We start from the raw sequence: 21,980 nt of genomic DNA, 5'->3' as shown, positions 1-21,980 counted from the left end.
TGGTTTTCCATAGGTTTACTTGGTACTGTAAACCTGATGGAACACTGCTGCGAATCCGCAGCGGCCAATCCGCTGCGGATCTGCAGCCAAATCCGCACCGTGTGCACATAGCCTAATTCTAAAGGTATGTGCACACGCTGCGGAAAACGGGGCGGATTCGCAGCAGTTTCCCATGAGTTTACAGTTCAATGTAAACCTATGGGAAACAAAAATCGCTGTACACATGCTGCGGAAAAACTGCACGGAAACGCAGCGGTTTACATTCCGCAGCATGTCACTTCTTTCTGCGGATTCCGCAGCGGTTTTACAACTGCTCAAATAGAAAATCGCAGTTGTAAAACCGCAGTGAAATGCGCAGAAAAAATGCGGTAAATCCGCCATAAATCCGCAGCGGTTTATCAAATCCGCAGCGGAAAAATCCGCAGAGGACCAAAATACGTGTGCACATACCAAAACCCTAACCCTAGCCCTAGCCCTAACCCTAGCCCTAACCCTAGCCCTAACCCTACCCCTAACCCTACCCCTAACCCTAACCCTACCCCTAACCCTATTCTAACATTAGTGGAAAAAAAAAATTCTTTATTTTTTTATTGTCCCTACCTATGGGGGTGACAAAGGGGGGGGGGGGGGTCATTTATTATTTTTTTTATTTTGATCACTGAGATATAATCTATCTCAGTGATCAAAATGTGCTTTGGAACGAACTGCGCATGCGCCCGCCATTTTGGAAGATGGCGGCGCACAGGGAGAAGACGGACGGACCCCGGCAGGATCGGTAAGTATGATAGGGTGGGGGGGAGCATGGGGGGTGGATCGGAGCGCGGGAGGAGTGGAACGGAGCACGGGGGGGTGCATTGGAGCATTGGGGGGTGGATCGAACTGCAGTGGGGGTGGATCGGACTGCAGCGGGGGTGGATCGGAGTGCAGGGGGGGTGGTTGGAGCACGGGGGAGGGTGATTGGAGCACGGGGGGAGCGGACAAGAGCACGGGGGGAGCGGAGCACAGGACGGAGGGGAGCCGGAGCAGTGTACCGGACAGGTCGGAGGGCTGGAGGGGCGATCGGTGGGGTGGGGTGGGGGCACATTAGTGTTTCCAGCCATGGCCAATGATATTGCAGCATCGGCCATGGCTGGATTGTAATATTTCACCAGTTATAATAGGTGAAATATTACAAATCGCTCTGATTGGCAGTTTCACATTCAACAGCCAATCAGAGCGATCGTAGCCACGGGGGGTGAAGCCACCCCCCTGGGCTAAACTACCACTCCCCCTGTCCCTGCAGATCGGGTGAAATGGGAGTTAACCCTTTCACCCGATCTGCAGGGAAGCGATCTTTCCATGACGCCACATAGGCGTCATGGGTCGGATTGGCACCGACTTTCATGACGCCTACGTGGCGTCATGGGTCGGGAAGGGGTTAATAAATATGTTAAAAAGAAGAGGGCCCAATACTGACCCCTGTGGTACCCCACTGCTAACCGCTACCCAGTCCGAGTGTGCTCCAATAATAACCACCCTTTGTTTCCTATCCCTGAGCCAGCTCTTAGCCTATTTACACATATTTTCCCCTATCCCCATTATTCTCATTTTATGTATCAACCTTTTGTGTGGCACCGTATCAAAAGCTTTTGAAAAGTCCATATATACTACATCCACTGGGTTCCCTTGGTCCAATCCGGAACTTACCTCTTCATAGAAGCTGATCAGATTAGTCTGACATGAACGGTCCCTAGTAAACCCGTGCTGATACTGGGTCATGAGGTTATTCCTCTTCAGATACTCCAGTATAGCATCCCTTAGAATGCCCTCCAGGATTTTACCCACAGTAGAGGTTAAGCTTACTGCCCTATAATTTCCAAGTTCAGTTTTTGTCCCCTTTTTGAATATTGGCACCACATTTGCTATACGCCAGTCCTGTGGTACAGACCCTGTTATTATGGAGTCTTTAAAGATTAAAAATAATGGTCTATCAATGACTGTACTTAATTCCTGCAGTACTCGGGGGTGTATCCCATCCGGGCCCGGAGATTTGTAAATTTTAGTGATTTTTAAGACGCCGCCGCACATCCTGCTGGGTTAAGCAGGTGACATTTAATGGGGAATTTTTATCACTAGTCATTTTGTCTGCCATGGGATTTTCTTGTGTAAATACTGATGAAAAAAGTCATTTAGCATATTGGCTTTTTCCTCATCCTCATCCACCATTTCACCCAGACTATTTTTAAGGGGGCCAAACACTATCATTTTTTAGTTTCTTACTATTTATGTAGTTAAAGAATATTTTGGGATTATTTTTACTCTCTCTGGCAATGAGTCTCTCTGTCTCAATCTTTGCTGCCTTGATTTGCTTTTTACAGAATTTATTAAATTTTTTGTATTTATTTAATGCCTCATCACTACCTACTTCCTTTAATTCTCTAAATGCTTTCTTTTTGTCACTTATTGTGCCCCTTACAGCTCTATTTAGCCATATTGGTTTCCTCCTATTTCTAGTATGTTTATTCCCATACGGTATATACTGTGCACAGGTCCTATCCAGGATGCTAATAAATGTCTCCCATTTTCTTTGTGTATTTTTATGTCTCAGGATATCGTCACAGTTAATTGCACCAAGATCCTCTCTCATCCGTTGGAAATTTGCCCTCCTGAAGTTTAGTGTCCTTGTAACCCCTCTATTACACATCTTTTTAAAGGATACATGAAAACTTATTATTTTGTGATCGCTATTTCCCAAGTAACCCCCAATCCTTATATTTGATATGCAGTCTGGCCTGTTGGTTAATATTAGGTCTAGCAGTGCCCCCCTTCTTGTTGGGTCCTGAACCAGTTGTGAAAGGTAATTGTCTCTCATAGTTGTCAAAAAACGATTACCTTTGCTGGAACTGCAGGTTTCTGTTCCCCAATCTATTTCAGGGTAGTTGAAGTCCCCCATAATAATGACTTCTCCTTGAGTCGCAGCTTCATCTATTTGCTTTACGAGGATATTCTTCATTGCTTCCATTATTTTTGGAGATTTATAACAAACCCCTATCAGTAATTTATTATTTTTTCCCCCTCCCCTCATCTCCACCCACAGGGACTCTACATTTTTATTAAATTCCCCTGTATTATCACGCAGGATGGGTTTTAAGGACGATTTTACATATAGACACACCCCACCCCCTCTCTTATCCATTCGGTCATTTCAGAACAGGCTATAGCCCTGCAAGTTAACAGCCCAGTTATGGCTCTCATCCAGCCACGTTTCAGATATCCCCACCATGTCATAATTATGCTCCAACAACATTAATTCTAATTCGTCCATTTTGTTGGCGAGGCTTCTGGCATTAGTATATATGCACTTGATGTTCCTCTCTGTACCTGTATTCTTTCTTAAATTATTAACTGTTCTAACCCCACCCCCCATGCCACCGCCACCCCAACTTCCTTATTTGTGCCCAGGTCTCTGTGTGCACTATCTTCCCCTCCTATAAAATTAATACCCTCCCCCCCCAGTCCCTGGTTTAAACACTCCTCCAACCTTCTAGCCATTTTCTCCCCCAGCACAGCTGCACCTTCCCCATTGAGATGCAGCCCGTCCCTAGTGTAGAGCCTGTAGCCAACTGAGAAGTCGGCCCAGTTCTGCAGGAACCCAAACCCCTCCTTTCTACACCAATTCTTGAGCCACTTATTAACCTCCCTAATCTCCCGTTGCCTCTCTGGCGTGGCACGTGGTACAGGCAGTATTTCGGAGAATACCACGTTGGAGGTCCTTGCTTGCAGCCTAATTCCCTGAAATCATCTTTAAGGACCTTCCACCTACCTCTAACTTTGTCATTTGTGCCAATGTGCACCATGACCGCTGGGTCCTCACCAGCCCCTCCCAGCGATGTGTCGGACTCGAGCGCCAGGTAGGCAGCACACCGTTCGACGATCCCTGTCTTTGTGACAGATTGCCCTATCTGTTCCCCTAATAATTGAGTCCCCCACTACCAGCACCTGTCTGGCCTGCCCTGCTCTCCTATTTCCCTCCTTACTGGAGCAGTCACTCCTCCGGCATTCAGAGGACATGCCTGGCTGCAGCAGTGCTACCCCTGTACTGGCACCCCCTCATCTGCCAACTTGGCAAACTTATTGGGGTGTTCCAGATCAGGACTAGCCTCCCTGGCACTCTTCACTCTACCCTGCTTCCTAACTGTCACCCAGCTTGCTACTTCATCGTCCTGCAGCTCCATCCTACCACCCCCCCCTCATCTATCCCATTGAGCGTCTGCTCTGTGAGCAGAAGACTCCTCTCCATATTGTCTATGGATCTCAGTGTTGCCATCTGCACATTTAGATTCAGAATCTGGGTTTCCAAATGCACAACGTGCTCACATCTCGCACAGCAGTATGCACCCTAGATCGGCTGGATCTGGATGGCATTAACAATAGTGGAGCACATTTCCTAATGGGGATTGCACCAGACAGAAAAGTTAAATAATAAAAAAATAAATAAATACAAAGTATTAATAAAAAAACAGACAGCAATTCCTCCCTTGGAAACTCCCTGAATCCAAAGTCACTGAATCACAAGTCACACTTACCGCCGTTCACACTTACGCTCAGGTCACACTCAGCTCGCTCACACTCGCTATGCTGAAGATTTATAGATTTTTTTTTCTCTAGTTCCCCTTAACAGCAATCCACCTTGCTGTTCAAATGCACTTCCAAAAAGCTGCTGTGAAGCACCTGAAGTGTTAATAAACTTCTTGAATGTAGTTTTGAGCACCTTCAGGGGTGCAGTTTTTAGAATGGGGCCATATAGACCCCTCAAACTGACTTCAAATGAGAGGTGGTCCCTAAAAAAATGGTTTTGTAAATTTTGCTGTAAAAATGAGAAATCGCTGGTCAAATTTTAACCCTTATAACTTGCTAGCAAAAAAAAATTTTGTTTTTGGACACACCTTCTCATTTAAAGATTTTTCTGTATTTTCATTACTATGAAAATTGTACATTCACACTGAAGGCATCAAAACTATGAATAAACACGTGGAATTATACACTTAACAAAAAAGTGTGCAATAACTGAAATTATGTCTTATATTCTAGGTGGATGACTATATGAAAATACTCGTGCGTTCAGGCTTCCACTATGTTAGCCTAGTGGATCCTGTGCCTCGCGCAGGTATTGTCAACCCACAGGATATTAACTTAAAAGTGACCCGACTAAGGTGCTCTGCACACTACAGGGTATGGGTGTGTGGCGTATAGATGCACCCATGTAAATTGTGGAAACCACATACACCGGTAGGGCCGGCTGAGGACTCAACAGGATCCAAATGAGTTATGGATGTGGTTCTGCTTTATATATTGCTGCCTATAAAGATCCGTGGTGGCGGTCCTGGTGTTCAGATGGCAGGAAGGCAGATTAGTGGCAGCCGCGGCACAGCAGGAATGCAAAGAAGCTGAGTAGAGCCAGGGAGAGCCCCGGCCGGTCGCGTCCATGGATACGAGCGAGGGAAGAGTGGCCGTGGGAAAGCCTGGCGTGTGATGAGCAGTGCTGAGGCCAAGAGGGTATCCGATGCGTTTCGAAGGATTGGCGCCCTTCTTCATCAGGGTTACCGCTAAATGAGACCTCAGTCGGGTGTCATTTAGGTTAATATCCTGTGGGTTGACAATACCTGCCCGAGGCACAGGATCCACTATGCGCACTTAGTGGAAGCCTGAACGCATGACTATTTTCATACAGTCATCCACCCCTAAAGTGCCAGGGTTTTTGTTGCAGCCGCACCTGTTCTGTCCCTGCGGTGTACATATATGTTCTGGGGTCCAAAAGAGTTTATTTAAAAACAAATGTTTAGCATGTTAAAAATAATAGAATGTGTCTTCTGCTTTGTTATGTTTTTTCTTCTTCTTCCAAGAATTGTTGGTGTCTATTCTTTTTTTAAACATTTTAATATTTGCATTTTTTTCTGGTGTCTTTCTTGTAATGTAGTAAAGCCTAAGGCCAGAAATAAACCCCATAAAACACTGTATATGGAGACTTTGGTGTCAAGTACCATATTTTTTGGACAATAAGACGCACTTTTTCCCTCCAAAATTTTAGAGATAAGGGTGCATCTTATAGCCCAGATGTGGCTTTATAGTGGCTATGGGCAGGGGGGAAGTGGCAGAGACAGAGGAGCAGGTTACAGGAGGCAGGAGCCAGCAGCTGCGGCTAACACATTTGCCCACTGTTAAAGAACATGAATATTCACTGCTCCCCACGCCCATAGTCCCTCTCACCCACAGTCCATCTCACTGGGCCTATGGAGCAGTGAATATTCATTCTCTTTAATAGCGGGCACACATGATCACCCACCCACTATTAAAGAAAATGAATATTCTCTGCTCACCACGCCCAAAAATATGGGCGTGGGGAGCAGTGAATATTCTGGAAGCTGACCTTGGCGTGTGGAGACTACTTACACGTTGTGCGCTGCTTGCACACTGAAATCAGCTGATTGAATCAAACATGGCGCTGAGCAGAGGGAAACTGCGTAAAATCGTTTATTTTTTTATGTGAGCAGCGTGATAGGGCCATGTTTACCAGGATTGGGTGGCATCTATACCATGATAATGATGGGAGCCATGTTTACCAAAATGGGGATAGTAGCCATGTACTGTATATGAGGTTGGGGATAGGGGCCATGTATACTATGATGGAGATGGGGGGCCATGTATACTAGGATGGGGATGGTGGCCATGTATACCAGGAAGGGGTGCCATGTATACCGGGATGGGGCCAGCCATGTAAACCAGGATGGGGGTGGGGCCATATACACCAGGATAAGGGGCCTTGTATACTCAGTGGGGGGCACGTATACCTGGATTGGTGGCCATATATAACTGAATGAGGACATACATACCATGATAGATGTTATATATACCTGAATGGAGCCACTTATATCAGGATTAGAACATATACAACTCTGGCAAAAATCAAGAGACCACTGCACAGTTTTCTAAAAATCACCATCTCTACATGTCTGACAGCCATTCCATTCCAGGGTCAGTTCATTTCCAACCAAAGTACACCTCATTCTCCTTAATGTGCTTCTGATTTGGTGATCACCTGAACCAAATCTTATTTAACGAGGGAAAGTATAAAAAAACACTGTTGTGGTCTTCACAATCCTCTTGCAATAGGACAAGCTGGATGACCAAACAAGTGCTAGAAATAGTCCAAAAGTACAGTAATTTGAATGAAAAAATAATTTGTAACCATGTCAAAGAAGTTGAAAAGAAAAGTCTTGAGTGAGGAAAAGATGGGCTCAATTCTGGCTTTACTAGTAGACGGACTGTAGTCCATTACAACAAAGTCAAGCAGCAGACATTGGGGACAACAAAGCTACAGACCGGCAGAGGGTGAAAGCGACTCTCCACTGACCGGGATGACTGTCCTCTTATTCGAATGTCACTCAGCAACCCCAGGATGACATCCAGTGACCTACAAAAGGAATGGCAAATAGCAGCTGGGGTGAAGTGTATGGCAAGAACAGTTCATAACAGACTCCTAGAGGCAGGCCTCAAGTCATGTAAAGCTAGAAAAAAAGCCTTTCATCAATGAGAAGCAAAGGAGAGCCAGGCTGAAGTTTGCCAAAGACCCTAAGGATTGGACCATAGAGGACTGGAGTAAGGTAATCCTCTGATGTGTCTAATTTTCAGCTTTGCCCAACACCTGGTCGTCTAATAGTTAGACGGAGACCTGGAGAGGCGTACAAGCCACATCGTCTTGCACCCACTGTGACATGTGGTGGAGGATCGGTGATGATCTGGGGATGCTTCAGCAAGGCTGGAATTGGGCAGGTTAATCTTTGCGAAGGAAGTATGAATCAAGCTGCATACAAGGTTATCCTTGAAAACCACTTGCTTCCTTCTGCTCAGGCAATGCTCCCTTACTCTGGGGGCTGGTTTTTACAGCAGGAGAATGCCCCATGCCATACAGCTAGGTCAATCAATGTGTGGATGAAGGAGCACCACATCAAGACCCTGTCATGGCCAGCCCAATCTCCAGACCTGAGCCTCATTGAAAACCTCTTGAATGTAATCAAGAGGAAGATGGATAGTCACAAGCCATCAAACAAAGAACTGCTTAAATTTTTGTTCCAGGAGTGGTATAAGGTCACCCAAAAGCAGTGGGAAAGACTGGTGGAAAGCATGCCAAGACGCATGAAAGCTGTGATTAAAAATCATGGTTATTCCACCAAATATTCATTTCTGAACTCATCCTAAGTTAAAATATTAGTATTGTTGTTTCTACGTGAATAAGAATTTGTTTTCTTTGCATTATTTGAGGTCTAAAAGCACTGTTTCTTTTTATTATTTTGTCAATTTCTCATTTGCTGAAAATAAATACAACATTTTTAGCTTTAAATTTCGGAGACCTGTTGTCAGTACTTTATAAAATTAAACAGTGTAGATTTTACTCAAAAAACATACCTATAAAGAGAAAAATCAGAGAAACGGAAAATTTTGCAGTGGTCTCGTAATTTTTGCCAGAGCTGTATATATAAAATTTAAAACCTGGGTGCGTCTTATGGTCCAGTGTGTCTTATAATCCAAAATATATGGTCATTTCTGACCATGGTGTTTTCAAAAACAATTTTTTTTTTTATAAAAGCCTCAAACTTATGTGTGTAAATCAGGCATGAGATCTCACGTGATAAAAGATTACAGTGCAGGGAAGACTGGAAACATTCATATAGACGGCTGGTGGTGATGTAGTCAGTGATGGACTCTGGAAAAATATGTTTCTAGAGCCGTAGTAGAAGATGAAGATGTCGTCCTCATCATGAAGTAGTTATTTCTCCTGTCACGTGTAATGAATATCTCCTGCAGTATTGCTAATGCCGATTCCAGTGTCGGTAAATGAGACGAGAATTAACGTTATGGAAGATGAGCCTATGAGAAACGTATTCAGCTGCCGACTCCGAGGAACAAACTATTTGTTGTCTGTGGCCTAAACTTTATTGGTTTTATTAGTAGATGTCAGAGAAAAAACAATGTTGTAAAATAATTAAAAAAAAACCATATTTTTCAGACTATGAGACGCACCGGACCATAAGACCCACCCCAGATTTACAGAATGAAAATGGGGGGGAAAAAATGTGTCAAATGGTGGTCCGTCATGCAGACGGAATTCAGCTTACCGTGGGAAATCAGTAATGCTGGTGGAGGGTGGTCACAGGGGGTGTTCGGTGGTCCAGCATATGACTCCTATCGCGACTGATGCGGTAGGTTCTGTGATTCTTGTGGTGCGGTGGCTCCTCCAACATTTTCTGAAAGCCCGGAGCACCCGCACATCCATTGCTGTGAAGCAATAGCCTCTGGGAAATCCCATCCCAGGCTGATGCGGCAGGTTTGTCGGTGCTCAGGGTTGCAGGGGCTATGCTGTCATTTTGTGAAAGCCCTCGAACCCCGCACACCCCCACTGCTGCAATGCAGTGGGCTTCGGTAAAATGGCCTCTGGGAAAATTCCGCTGCAAATTGAGATCTCGGCTCCAAGATCTGATCTCCCGAGATCTCAATGTGTGCATGTGCCAACTCGGTGGCTTTTTTCCCAGAGGCCATTTTATCAGGGGGCTACTGCATGGCAGCAGTGTGGATGAGCAGTGCTTCGGGCTTTCCAAAAATGTTGGCGGAGCCCCACACCACTGCACACCGCCGAATACTGCCGCCCCAGCCTAGGAAGGGAGTGTGATCTTCCTGCAGTGTAAGACCGCCGTAGAATCACCCGACTCCTGCTGCCGTCACACTAATTGTAAGTATATTCCGACTAGAAGACGCACCCCCATTTTCCACCCAAAATTTTTTTGGGAAAAAGCACATCTTGCAGTCCGAAAAATACGGTAATTGCTGCTTGGGTCCCCGCCAGACTCTATATTTTCTGGTCTGTCCCAATGAACTTGTGATTCCTACAGCAAATTAATTGCCGAAGCAGTGAGTAACATAGCCAGTGATTGGTTGCATGGAGGAGATGTCTTACTCAGTAATTCAGCTTATGTTCCAGTCCATACAAGACTAGAGAATACAACATCTACACGTTCTGTCTTCTGAAATCTTGTCCTTGTTATCTCCAGTAATTTTATTATTACACAGAATTCTTTATAATGATTCATCCTCTCATCGTCTTCCTATTCAGGTCCCTACAATATCCGATCCTTTCAGTAGACATCTTCTATATTAAGAGAATTTTTCCTAACTACCCATCAAGAATGGATATGAAGAGGGACAAGATGGCAGAGAGGATATTACACCTCACCCTAGAGATCCTCTTCCGTCTTACTGGAGAGGTGAGAGATTTTGATAGCGTCACATTACATAATTCTTATTTATGGCAATAAAACTGTTGTACAGAACTCAAGAGGTGAGGAATCTGGAAATGTCTGTAGAGAGATTTATTCATGTGTCTCTCCATAACCAGGATTACATAGTAGTGAAGACCTCTAGTGAGCGCTGTCAGGACCCTGTGTCTGAGGGATGGGAAAGACCCGTGAGCCCAATCACAAAGCCTCCACCTCACCCACTGATACATGAGGACATCAATGACCAGAAGATCATAGAACTCACCTACAAGATGATTGAGCTGCTGACTGGAGAGGTGACACTGCTGGGAATGCTGGGACATTATACAGTAAAACTATGAAGGGATCTGGGGATGACGGTATCATTGTATGTGTCAGGTTTCTATAAGGTGTCAGGATGTCTCCGTCTATTTCTCCATGGAGGAGTGGGAGTATTTAGCAGGACACAAAGATGTATACAAGGATGTCATGATGGAGGTTCCCCAGCCCCTCATATCACCAGGTAATAGGATTAAATACACACAGCCTATAATTATCTGTATTATCGGTATGTAAGGAATGAATTCCGTCCCTGTGTGTGTTTCCTCCAGATCTATCCAGTAAGAGGACAACACCCGAGAGATGTCCCCGTTCTCTACTTCCACAGGACTGTAAACAAGAAGATCCCAATGTTCCTCAGGATCATCAGGTAGATGGAGAGAAGGTGTCATGAGATCTCCCCTATGATGTGTAGACGGTGGTGAAGGTCTTGTGCTCAGTCTTGTTTTATCCACCAGTATTTTATTTTTATACTGGCTTCATAAGAACGTTGGAGATGGCAGGATTAGAGCTGATTAAAGATTTGACTTTCTCCATCTGTCTGTGACTTTTACAATATTTATTTCAGGGTGAAGATCTGACCCATATTAATACTACAGAGACATATGTGAGGGGTGATGAGCGGTGTAAAGAGGAGACTCCTACATATGAATACCCAGGTGAGTAGTGACCACTAACTACAGAGAAGTCACAGATTCTTCTCAGTCACCGGCTGTGGCTGCTTTATCAATGGTGTAGTTCGGACGTGGCATCATGTGATCCCCATTTTGCGGGTAGAGCATAACATTCTCCTCCATCCGAAAATGTTTAAATGGCTTTGTGAAATTGTGAAAACTCTTTTGTATAGCGCTTACAACCTGCAAATGTAAGGCAGCCAGGGTGGTAGTCGTGGCAACGAACTGTAGTGTTTCCACACCCTGGCGCCCCGCAGATGAAATACAAAGTCCTTTCTGGTGTGTGTGTGTGTGTGTGTGTTTGTGTGTGTGATGTGTGCAGCAGAGTACTCATTTCAGTTCCCTCGGTTTCTTTCACTCCAGCTTCAGGATTCCAGGTTCCATAAAACACTGCAGCGTCACAGTCCTTTTCAAACAGTTCAACTTTACTGATAACATGGGCACCCATCACTTTTGAAGCACATTTCACACAAAGCATCATATCTTGCACTTTCCCTGCCTTCTGGGCAGACTCCATTTCCTCTATTACCTTTCCTTCTTCTCTCCCGGCAATCCATGCAATTTTTGTGGACAATCTGTGCCCCTTCCGTACTACCTACATCACCAGCTCCCTGTCAGCCCCTTGTCCGATTCCATCTTGCAAAGGTGCCAGGAGTTCCATCTTACTGACTCCAGCCCCAGTCGTAGACCCCAGAACCGCCCTGAGGATGATCCTATTGAGCTGATGACCGACTATACTATTCTCCAGCCTGGGGCCCCTTATTGCCATCCGCAGCTTTACCCCCAGGACCTGTAGCTGTCTCATACACTGAATGCATCCTGCCCTTGACACGGCTGCCCGGGTGTCTGTCTCTAATCAGGAAGTATCCTGATTATACTTCCCTGCTCCTTGCTGTACCTCCCCTTTAGTTAACCCCTGTGCTGCCTATCTCCTGCTCTATTCTATGATATCATCTATCACTACTGTGCCCCCATCTATTCTAGCCCCACTACAGTTCTAGCCTATGCTATATCCTATTCTAGCCCCAATCCTATAAACAGTACCCATTGAGTATATTTACATATAAATATATATACAGTACAGACCAAAGGTTTGGACACCCCTTCTCATTTAAAGATTTTTCTGTATTTTCATGACTATGAAAATTGTAAATTCACACTGAAGGCATCAAAACTATGAATTAACACATGTGGAATTATACACTTAACAAAAACAAAGTGAAACAACTGAAAATGTCTTATATTCTAGGTTCTTCAAAGTAGCCACCTTTTGCTTTGATGACTGCTTTGAACACTCTTGGCATTCTCTTGATGAGCTTCAAGAGGTAGTCACCAGAAATGGTCTTCCAACAATCTTGAAGAAGTTCCCAGAGATGCTTAGCACTTGTTGGCCCTTTTGCCTTCACTTTGCGGTCCAGCTCACCCCAAACCATCTTGATTGGGTTCAGGTCTGGTGATTGTGGAGGCCAGGTCATCTGGCGTAGCACCCCATCACTCTCCTTCTTGGTCAAATAGTCTTTACACAGCCTGGAGGTGTGTTTGGGGTCATTGTCCTGTTGAAAAATAAATGATGGTCCAAGTAAACGCAAACCGGGTGGAATAGCATGCCTGCAGGAGATGTGTTGGCATGGCTCGAGTCCTGGTTTCATCGATTCACTCCATGTCATAAATTACATTATGTTTTCAATCATAAGAAATTCAGATTACTGCACAATATCTCCTGAAATGGGGGCACTAATACTTTCTCTACTCTTCTGGTCAGGACTCAGTAGCTCCAATGGTCCACCATAAACGAGTGCAACTCCAGTTTACTGTTGGAGTTCTCCCCTCGTACATACTTTTTTGGGGGAGATGTAACATATTTTTTGTTCTATGGGTTTTTTTTTACATGTTCATTCTGGTTGATACTTTGATTGTGGTAGGATCAGCCTGCCTCAGTTAGGTGAGTTTGTAAGTTTGGAACTCCCTGGTATCTTTTCTTTTTTTTTTTTTTTAAGTCTCCATTACCTCTTCCAAATGTGCGAGATCTAAATTGAAGATGCCCCAGCTCTGCAGTATTATAAAAAGTTCTCTTTAAATGTGTAATATTTTTTTCTTGAATCTCATCTGATAGAAAATATTGGCCCTTATGATAGTTTAGATTGCCAAGAGCCACCGAGCACCATACTCTAATTACTCCTGAGAGTTGATACCACTACTCATATTTTACTGATGAAGACTGTTAAGTTTGAACATTTTGATAGATGTGTTATTGTCCATAGTCAGTTTTTGACTACAGTAGTTACTGCCCAACATACTCCCATTTTTCACATCTGACATGTCGCTTTTTGTGGTGATAACTTTAGAATTCTTCACAAAGGATAAAAGGAAACAAATGGACCTCACAAATTATTTTCCAACATCTCTTGAATCCAACAATACCCTGTATACGGTTGTACGGTCGTACACTACTGTCTGGGCACATGGCAGGGTTAAGAAGGGAAGGAGCACCATTTAGCTATTTGAATGCATATCTTGTTGGAATAGATTCCAGACACAATGTATTGGTTACCTGGCAGCTCAAAATATGGCTACCACAATCAGGCTTGGCACTATCTACTCAGCTTTGCAGATCCCAAGGATTGCCTTGCTCAACATTCTTTACATGGTGTTACCTGCTGTTCTGTGGAGTGAGGTGGGATGACGAATAGTCAAGTAGTTGGGTCAGATCCACGAGGGCAGAGAAAATACAAAATCATAAGAAGCAAGATTAAGGGGTCACAGCAGCTTAGCACAGAGAGGACTGAACCAGAGGAGAACAAGGCTGTATCTGGCATCTTCCTGCAATTTGCTTTGAGCTTTAGTAGGGTGGGGTGCTTTCCAATTGGCAAAAGCAGGAAGCAGATTACTCCAGATGGACAGCACACACACCCATAATGCCTGACTGGATGGTACTTGTCATGGGGCTACCGCGACAGAGAGGTTCCAGAGAACCGCAGCGCTCTGGGCCTCGTTCACACACAGTGAACAGAAGCTCTTCACCTGTGTTCTGACCTTTGTGCCAGCAGTGCAGGAGTTAACCTTATTGCTGAGAGCTGGGTCTCTCTCAGCTGAAGTGGATTTTGTGATCTGCTCCTCTATATACACCCAGTCCTGACTTCAAGCTATTGTCAGTGATCAGTTCTACTGCCTGGCTTGGAGGTTGAAGGAGCGTAGTGTTGGTGTTGGAGGTTTATTTACAGAGATTGGTGTCTGCTATTTTGGTTGCATGTTAAACCTGTTTTCCTTCCTAAGTTTATTCCTTCTCTTCCCATCTTTGTGTTTCCTCTGTGGTTGTGTGAGCATTTGGTGAGTTTGAGACTTTTAGTTACCTTGTCTGTATACACTGTTATTTGTTGTATTATTACACTGGTGCAGTCCACCTCCTTTGGGTGAGAGGGGGCCACTGATAAGGCCTACACAGGAGACAGGGATACGCTGGTGGCTCGGGCCTCCTAACCATCATAGGAACCCCCGAGATAAGGGAAAGCCAGGGCCCCATTAAAGTGGTAGGGACAGATGCGGGTCCCAGTATGCCGTCCTGCCCCTTTATCGCCCCTTACAGTGTGACAGTACTACAGTTCACAGCAACCCTAATCTAAGTGGCTGAACAGAGACTGCACCATCCAGAGCTTCTGGTTCCAATATCTCACCCATCCCCTGTGTTGCCTGCAGAATGAATGAGGCCATGCCTGGTGACAGAAGTAGAGGTGGCAGATATGGATCCCAGGCGAGATGGTACACGCCATTTTCACAAGCCTTAATATGACAAAATGCAGAAAACCAGAGCAGTTTAAAACCTCATAGTGACTCCATTTTGGAAATTATTATGAGTCACCCCCAGGGCAGTGGGGTACTCTGTATCGGGTCTGGTCTCGAGGGGGAATGTCACGGTGGCTGAGGTCCAGTCCGTGGCCCTGGGCCTCAACGTTAAAGGGGAACGGTCTTTTAAGGGAAAAGTGTCTAAAGTCTGTTGTGATGCCACCTGTGGAGTTCGGTCAATAGTGGGACCGACGCTGCATTAAAGAAGTCCTCTGGGGAATTTGTTGGCAGCACTGATGTTACTCTTCCCACAGGTGAAGCAGAGTCCTAAGATGTAAGGCGTGGTTGTTATGTGTGGGTGAATAAAGATAGGACACAAGTTGTAAGTCTTTACCTGGTTTACTGCAGTTGGCTGGCCACAGTCCAGGGCACCAGGCACGGGTGGTGGTATGGTCCAGCCAGCTCAGAGGCAATGGAGGGTCCCCTTCTCCAGGTGAGGTCCATGAGCCTTTCCTCTAGCGCCTCTTAAAGATGAAGTCCCTGCTGCCTGAAATTTCCAAAAGGGTCCTCCATTTTCCCCCTGTCCTGGGACAGGTACCTGCGCGACGGGCAGTTCGAGCTGTTTTACAGGGACTCTATCATGCCCCGAGCTCCTTAGGTGCTGCTGCGTCTCAGGCAAGGTGTGGGCCAATTACATACAGTTCCTGGCCCTCCGGTTCTGCTCTGTGTCCTAGTGTTCCACAAAAGCCTTGGGCTCCCGGTACCTGGTTCCTGCGCTATGGCTCTGAGGGTGCCAGGTCACAGTTCCCCTCTGAGCCCTGTTCATAACCTTTGCTCCTTTCCTCTCCAGGTACTCCACATCAACCCTCCAGGTTCTTTCTCCTTTCCCAGAGGCTGCAGCTCCCTCGTGGCTGTCAGACCTCTCTGCGTCTCTCCTAGACGTCCATCCACTTCATTGTTCCTCTCCAACTAACCTAACTCCTCCTCCAGGTCAGGATACATATAGCTGGGGGACGCTCCCCTGGATTCAGAATGTGTTGCATGTGGGTGCCTTACCTGGTGAAGAGAACTCCCTTGCCTCTGCTCATGACATTACCTTCCCCGAAGGAAAAGCAACATCACTGTAGCAACCGGTTACCTGGGGTGCTACATTAGCCTTCAGTGAATTAATCTATAGTAGTGACTATTTTGACTCCACAGCCACTTTCCAAAAATTAGCGCGCAGTGGATGTTGGAGAGTGAAAACTGTGAATATACCATTTTATTACTCACCACATAGTGCCCAGATTGTGCTCCAAGAGTCACACACCGTAAATTAAGTGGGTTCTTCTCACAATAATAATGACAACTACATGGGTCCTAATTTTGATTTGGGTACACTGAAAGTCTCAGAAGCGATGGGAAGTCATAATGCTATTTGAACATTTCCATTGAAGAAGAACTCTCCACCTTTTGTGGCAGCCTCTTCCACTCATTGATCACCCTCACTGTCAAAAGGTTTTTTTCTAATATCCAATCTGTGTCTCCTCCACTTCAGTTTCATCCCATTGCTTCTAGTCTTTCCTTGTGCAAATGAGAATAAATCAATAAAGCTATTTTTACATACCATATATACTCGAGCATAAGCCGACCCGAATATAAGGTGAGTCACCTAATTTCACCTAAAAAAGTGGGAAAGTTATTGACTCGAGTATAAGCCGGGTATGCATTGTCCCCTCATCCCTATCCTTGTATGCATGGCTCCTCATCCCTATCCTTGTATGCGAGGCTCCTCATCCCTATCCTTGTATGCAAGGCTCCTCATCCCTATCCTTGTATGCAAGGCTCCTCATCCCTATCCTTGTATGCAATGCTCCTTATCCCTATCCTGGTATGATTGGCCTCAGTCCTATCCTTGTATGCATGGCCCCATTCCTATCCTTGTATGCAAGGCTCCTTATCCCTATCCTGGTATGATTGGCCCCCATCCCTATGCTTGTATGCATGGCCCCATCCCTATCCTTGTATGCATAGTCCCATCCCTATCCTTGTATGCACGGCCCCATCCCTATCCTTGTATGCACGGCCCCTTCCCTATCCTTGTATGCACGGCCCCATCCCTATCCTTGTATGCACGGCCCCATCCCTATCCTTGTATGCACGGCCCCATCCCTATCCTTGTATGCACGGCCCCATCCCTATCCTTGTATGCACGGCCCCATCCCTATCCTTGTATGCACGGCCCCATCCCTATGCTTGTATGCACGGCCCCATCCCTATGCTTGTATGCATGCCCTCATCCCTATCATTGTATGCATGGCCCCATTCCTATCCTGGTATGCAAGACTCCAGTCATATCCTTGTATGCATGGCCTCATCCCTATCCTTGTATGCACTGCCCCATCCCTATCCTTGTATGATTGGCCTCCATCAAAAAACATAAACAAATAAACCATTACACTTACCTTCCTTCGCTCCCTCGCAGCGTCTTGTCTCGATGCCAGCAGCTGCTTTATGCTTGTAATCATTGCATGGTAGGGACGTCATGCGCTGCTCACAAGCAGAGCACGACTTCCGGAATACTCACCGCTCCCAGTGCCGGAACTATGTGTGTGGGGCAGTGAGTATTCAGTAGCGCGCACACAGCATCAACCGACAGGCGGTCATGTGTGCCACTACTTAAGATAAATGAATATTCAGAATGAATATTCATTTCTGTTAAGTAGCGGCACACGTGACCTTCCGACAGCTGCAGGACCGGCTGCTGCAGCTGACACTGCGCGAGCTTTTACAGAGAAATGAATATTAATTTCTTTTTAGCAGCGGGCACCGCAGTTAGCTGCAGCAGCCGGATCCTACCTCTGTGACCCGCTGCTCCGCCGCTGCCTCTCCCCTCCATGTTCTGGACACCTCACTCGAGTATAAGCTGAGGGGGTGATTTCAGCACAAATAATGTGCTGAAAACCTCTACTTATACTCGAGTATATACATCAACTTACCATTTTTACAGACAGTTTTAGGAGAAATGTTCAAAAATATAAAGTTCAAGGATATTTTATTGAAAAATAATTGGTTTTATTCTTGACAGATGACTGTACCTGGAGATCAGAGGGACAGCTGACATCTTCAATTTTAAAATCAGATGATCTTGAGATCTCACAGGATATAATTGAAGTGAATGCCATTATTATATCTGGAGTATCATCCCTTCACAGCAAAGATCTGCCATCTGATTCACTACCGACTACTGAGGAAAATCAAAGACCCAAATGAGGCATTAAAAAACAAACTGCTCCTAAAGCAAGGAAGCCTTTTTCATGTTCAGAATGTGGAAAATATTTTAATAAGAAAGGGCATTTGATGACCACCATAGAACTCACACAGGGGAGAAGCCTTTTTTCTGTTCAGAAAAAAGAGAATCTTGTTAGATTTGGAATGTGGAAAATGTTTTGTGACGAAATCAACTCTTATGGAACATCAGAGACGCCACACAGGGGAGAAGCCTTTTTTCTGTTCAGAATGTGGAAAATGTTTTGTGACGAAATCACAGCTTGTTAGACACCAGAAACTCCACACAGGGGAGAAGCCTTTTTCATGTTCAAAATGTGAGAAATGTTTTGTCTGGAAATCGGATGTTGATAATCACCAGATAACCCACACAGGGGAGAAGCTTTTTTTTGTTCAGAATGTGGAAAATGTTTTTTGACAAGATCAGATCTTGTTAGAGACCAGAAACTCCTCACAGGAGAGAAGCCTTTTTTTGTTCAGAATGTGGAAAATATTTTGTAGCCCTGCTCTATGTAAGCAGAAGCAATCAGACAAGTGCAGCTTCTAGTCTCCCACGGGGACTATTGAAGCAAGTAGATACCGTATATACTCGAGTATAAGCCGAGATTTTCAGCCCATTTTTTGGGGGCTGAAAGTCCCCCTCTCGGCTTATACTCGAGTCATACCCAGGGGTCGGCAGGGGAGGGGGAGCGGGGTCTATCTAATTATACTCACCTACTCCTGGCGCGGTCCCTGCACGTCCCTGCTTCTTCCAGCGCTGCATATTCTTCCTTTACTGAGCGGTCACATGGTACCGCTCATTACAGTAATGAATATACGGCTCCACCTCCCATAGGGGTGGAGCCGCATATTCATTACTGTAATGAGCGCTACCATGTGACAGCTCAGTACAGGAAGAATATGCAGCGCCGGGAGAAGCAGGGACTGCACCGCGCCAGGAGCAGGTAAGTATACGAGGAGGGGGAGCGCAGCGCTGTGCGATATTTACCTCTCCTCGTTCTGGTGCGGCTCCGTCATCAGCGTCCTCTGGCTGTGACGCTCAGGTCAGAGGGCTGAACGTCAGTGCTGAGGATGGAGCCGCACCCGAACGAGGAGCAGGTGAAAGTGCCAGGGTCCTGAGCGACGGAGAGGTGAGTATGTGATTTTTTTTTTTATGGCAGCCACAGCATATGGGGCAAGTGACTGTATGGAGCATCTGTATGGGGCCATAACAATTGTGCAGCACTATAAGGGGCAGTGACTGTATGGAGCATCTTATGGGGCCATAACGATTGTGCAGCACTATAATGGGGCAAGTGACTGTATGGATCATCTTATGGGGCCATAACTTTTGTGCAGCATTATATTGGGCAAATGTGTCTAAGGAGCATCTTATGGGGCCCGTATTACCCTTTATGCAGGATTATATGGGGCATATTTTAATATGGAGCATTTAATGAGGCCCATCAAACTTTATGGAGCATTATTTGGGGCTCCTGATTCAGTATGGATATTCAAAAACACATAGCCTACTGATGTCTCAATTAATTTTACTTTTATTGGTATCTATTTTTACTTTTGACATTTACCGGTAGCTGCTGCATTTTCCACCCTAGGCTTATACTTGAGTTATTAAGTTTTCCCAGTTTTTTGTGGCAAAATTAGGGGGGTCGGCTTATACTCAAGTATATACGGTAGTTAACAAAAATGTTTTTAAAAATATTAAATAAAAAAAATATAAAAGTTCATATCACCCCCCTCTCGGGCCATTCAAAAAAAATAAAAAAAAACAAATATACACATATTTGGGATCACCGCATTCAGAATCGCCTGCTCCATCAATATATAAAAATAATTTATCCAATCAGTAAACGGTGTAGCGAGAAAAAAATTGAAACGCTGCAACATTGCAATAAAATGCAAAAATGCAATCAAAAGATCGTATCTACACCAAGCAATAAGCTCTCATCCAGCCCCAGGTCCCGAAAATGGAGACGCTATGGGTCTCGGAAAATGGAAACTTTTTTTTTTTTTTACAAAGTTTGGAATTTTTATTTCTCCACTTAAATAAAAAAGTTTAGTGTCTGTGAGCTTGTAATGACCTGGAGAATCATAATGTCAGGTCAGTTTTAGCATTTAGTGAACATGGTAAAAAAATAAATAAAAAAAACTTTTGTGGAATTGCACTTTTCTTGCAATTTCACCGCATTTGGATTTTTTCCCATTTTCCCTTACATGGTATGGGAAAATAAATGGTACCTTTCATAAGTACAACTTGTCCTGCAAAAAACAAGTCCTCACATGGACATATTGACGGAAAAATATAAAAGCTATGGCTGTGTGGATAAGGGGAGCAAAAAATGGAAATTCAAAAACAGAAATAACCCTGGTTCTTAAGGGGTTAAATAGACCAATCATGAGGAATAAGAAGGGGTTGTCCTAGTAGTGGACAACCCTTTTAAACATCTAAAATCCCACACAGATAGCAGTCATTATTAGCGATGAGCGAGCACTAAAATATTTGAGTCAACAGGTCGCATGCTCAGCGGACGTTTTCAGGAAGACTGAGGGGGCAGGAAAATTGCTGAAATGGATGAAAACAGCACTAAATTGGAATGAGAACAGCATGGGGAAGATGGCTGGATGCATCTCTGACTCTCAGGTCGCTTTTGGGATCAATGTTGTCGGAGTATTACGCCACTTTTAAGGAGTGACAACAAAACATCCAAAACCGAAAATAAAATGTACAGGAGGATTGGCCCCTACACACGTCCGTCATTAACGGACAGGTGACATCACCGTTCAGTCACACCCCCCGCTCACCACACTACTCCTATAGCAGCGCCATCGGCTGAGGCTAACCGCTGTGAACACCAGCATTTTCACGGGGTGTTGCAGCTTTGGGAGGATGCTCCCGCGTCTGATACAAGTGGACATTGGGCAGGAAACTACCACGCAAGTCCGACCACCCTTTACAGGACCACACGTGCACCTGTAAGTGCCTCTCAGCGCAGCAATCTAACTTTTACTGTTCATTTATTTCTCGGTTTTAAGGTAGTTTTACACACCACACCTGTCGGATTGCCTGCTGCTTTGGCTTCAGGCACATTGTGACTAGCGCCATTGTGATTTGCTGGTTCAGCATTTGCATTACGAAAATAAAATGTGTTTTACAAGTAAAAACATTTGTTCTTGTATATAAGGCAATTTAAAAAAGAGAAAAAATAAGCTTCCTTCACCCTGTAGTTTGTGTTTACACGTAGCCTCTTTGCTGCATTTTTCCATTTTCTCATTGCTTTCAATGGTTAAAAAAACATTCATTGTAAATGTAATTTTAATATTTAATACCTTATCTGGACATGTGGTGTGTGACATAGTGAGACACATCCTGTTTACTTTATAAAGGGACTCTGAAAATCACAAATCCTATGCAGACAATGCGAACTTCCAAAATGAGTAGGAAGAGGGACTCTGATACACCCTGTATTAGACATAAAGGAGGGTCTCATAAACATTATTTTAAAATTGTTAGATAGTGGGACTTCTAGACTCATAAAGTTTATGCACTAAGTGCAAGGTCTAGCAAAAATTTAAATGAGGGTGAGATGACACAGCATTTTATTTTAATTAACCAGATGTCTATTTTCAGTAAGCC

The 21,980-nt window shown here is 44.8% G+C and overlaps 1 protein-coding gene across 1 annotated transcript in view; it reads left to right on the top strand.

Annotated features, from left to right (window-relative positions):
• LOC138663384 (oocyte zinc finger protein XlCOF8.4-like) overlaps window positions 1-21,502 on the top strand; it is a 55,795-nt gene extending 34,293 nt beyond the window's left edge. Inside the window, exons 2-7 of the mRNA XM_069749560.1 lie at window positions 10,145-10,295; window positions 10,427-10,603; window positions 10,686-10,809; window positions 10,898-10,995; window positions 11,194-11,284; window positions 18,147-21,502. Coding sequence (XP_069605661.1) covers window positions 10,218-10,295; window positions 10,427-10,603; window positions 10,686-10,809; window positions 10,898-10,995; window positions 11,194-11,284; window positions 18,147-18,331 — 753 coding nt within the window. The 5' untranslated portion in view covers window positions 10,145-10,217 and the 3' untranslated portion in view covers window positions 18,332-21,502. The remainder of the gene's footprint in view (window positions 1-10,144; window positions 10,296-10,426; window positions 10,604-10,685; window positions 10,810-10,897; window positions 10,996-11,193; window positions 11,285-18,146) is intronic.
• Window positions 21,503-21,980: the final 478 nt, after the last annotated feature.

This window comes from Ranitomeya imitator, chromosome 2 (assembly GCF_032444005.1).
Source record: "Ranitomeya imitator isolate aRanImi1 chromosome 2, aRanImi1.pri, whole genome shotgun sequence".
Classification (NCBI taxonomy): Eukaryota; Metazoa; Chordata; class Amphibia; order Anura; family Dendrobatidae; genus Ranitomeya; species Ranitomeya imitator.
The sequence above is the reverse complement of the archived record's forward strand: the minus strand, read 5'-3'. Positions and strand labels throughout refer to the sequence as shown.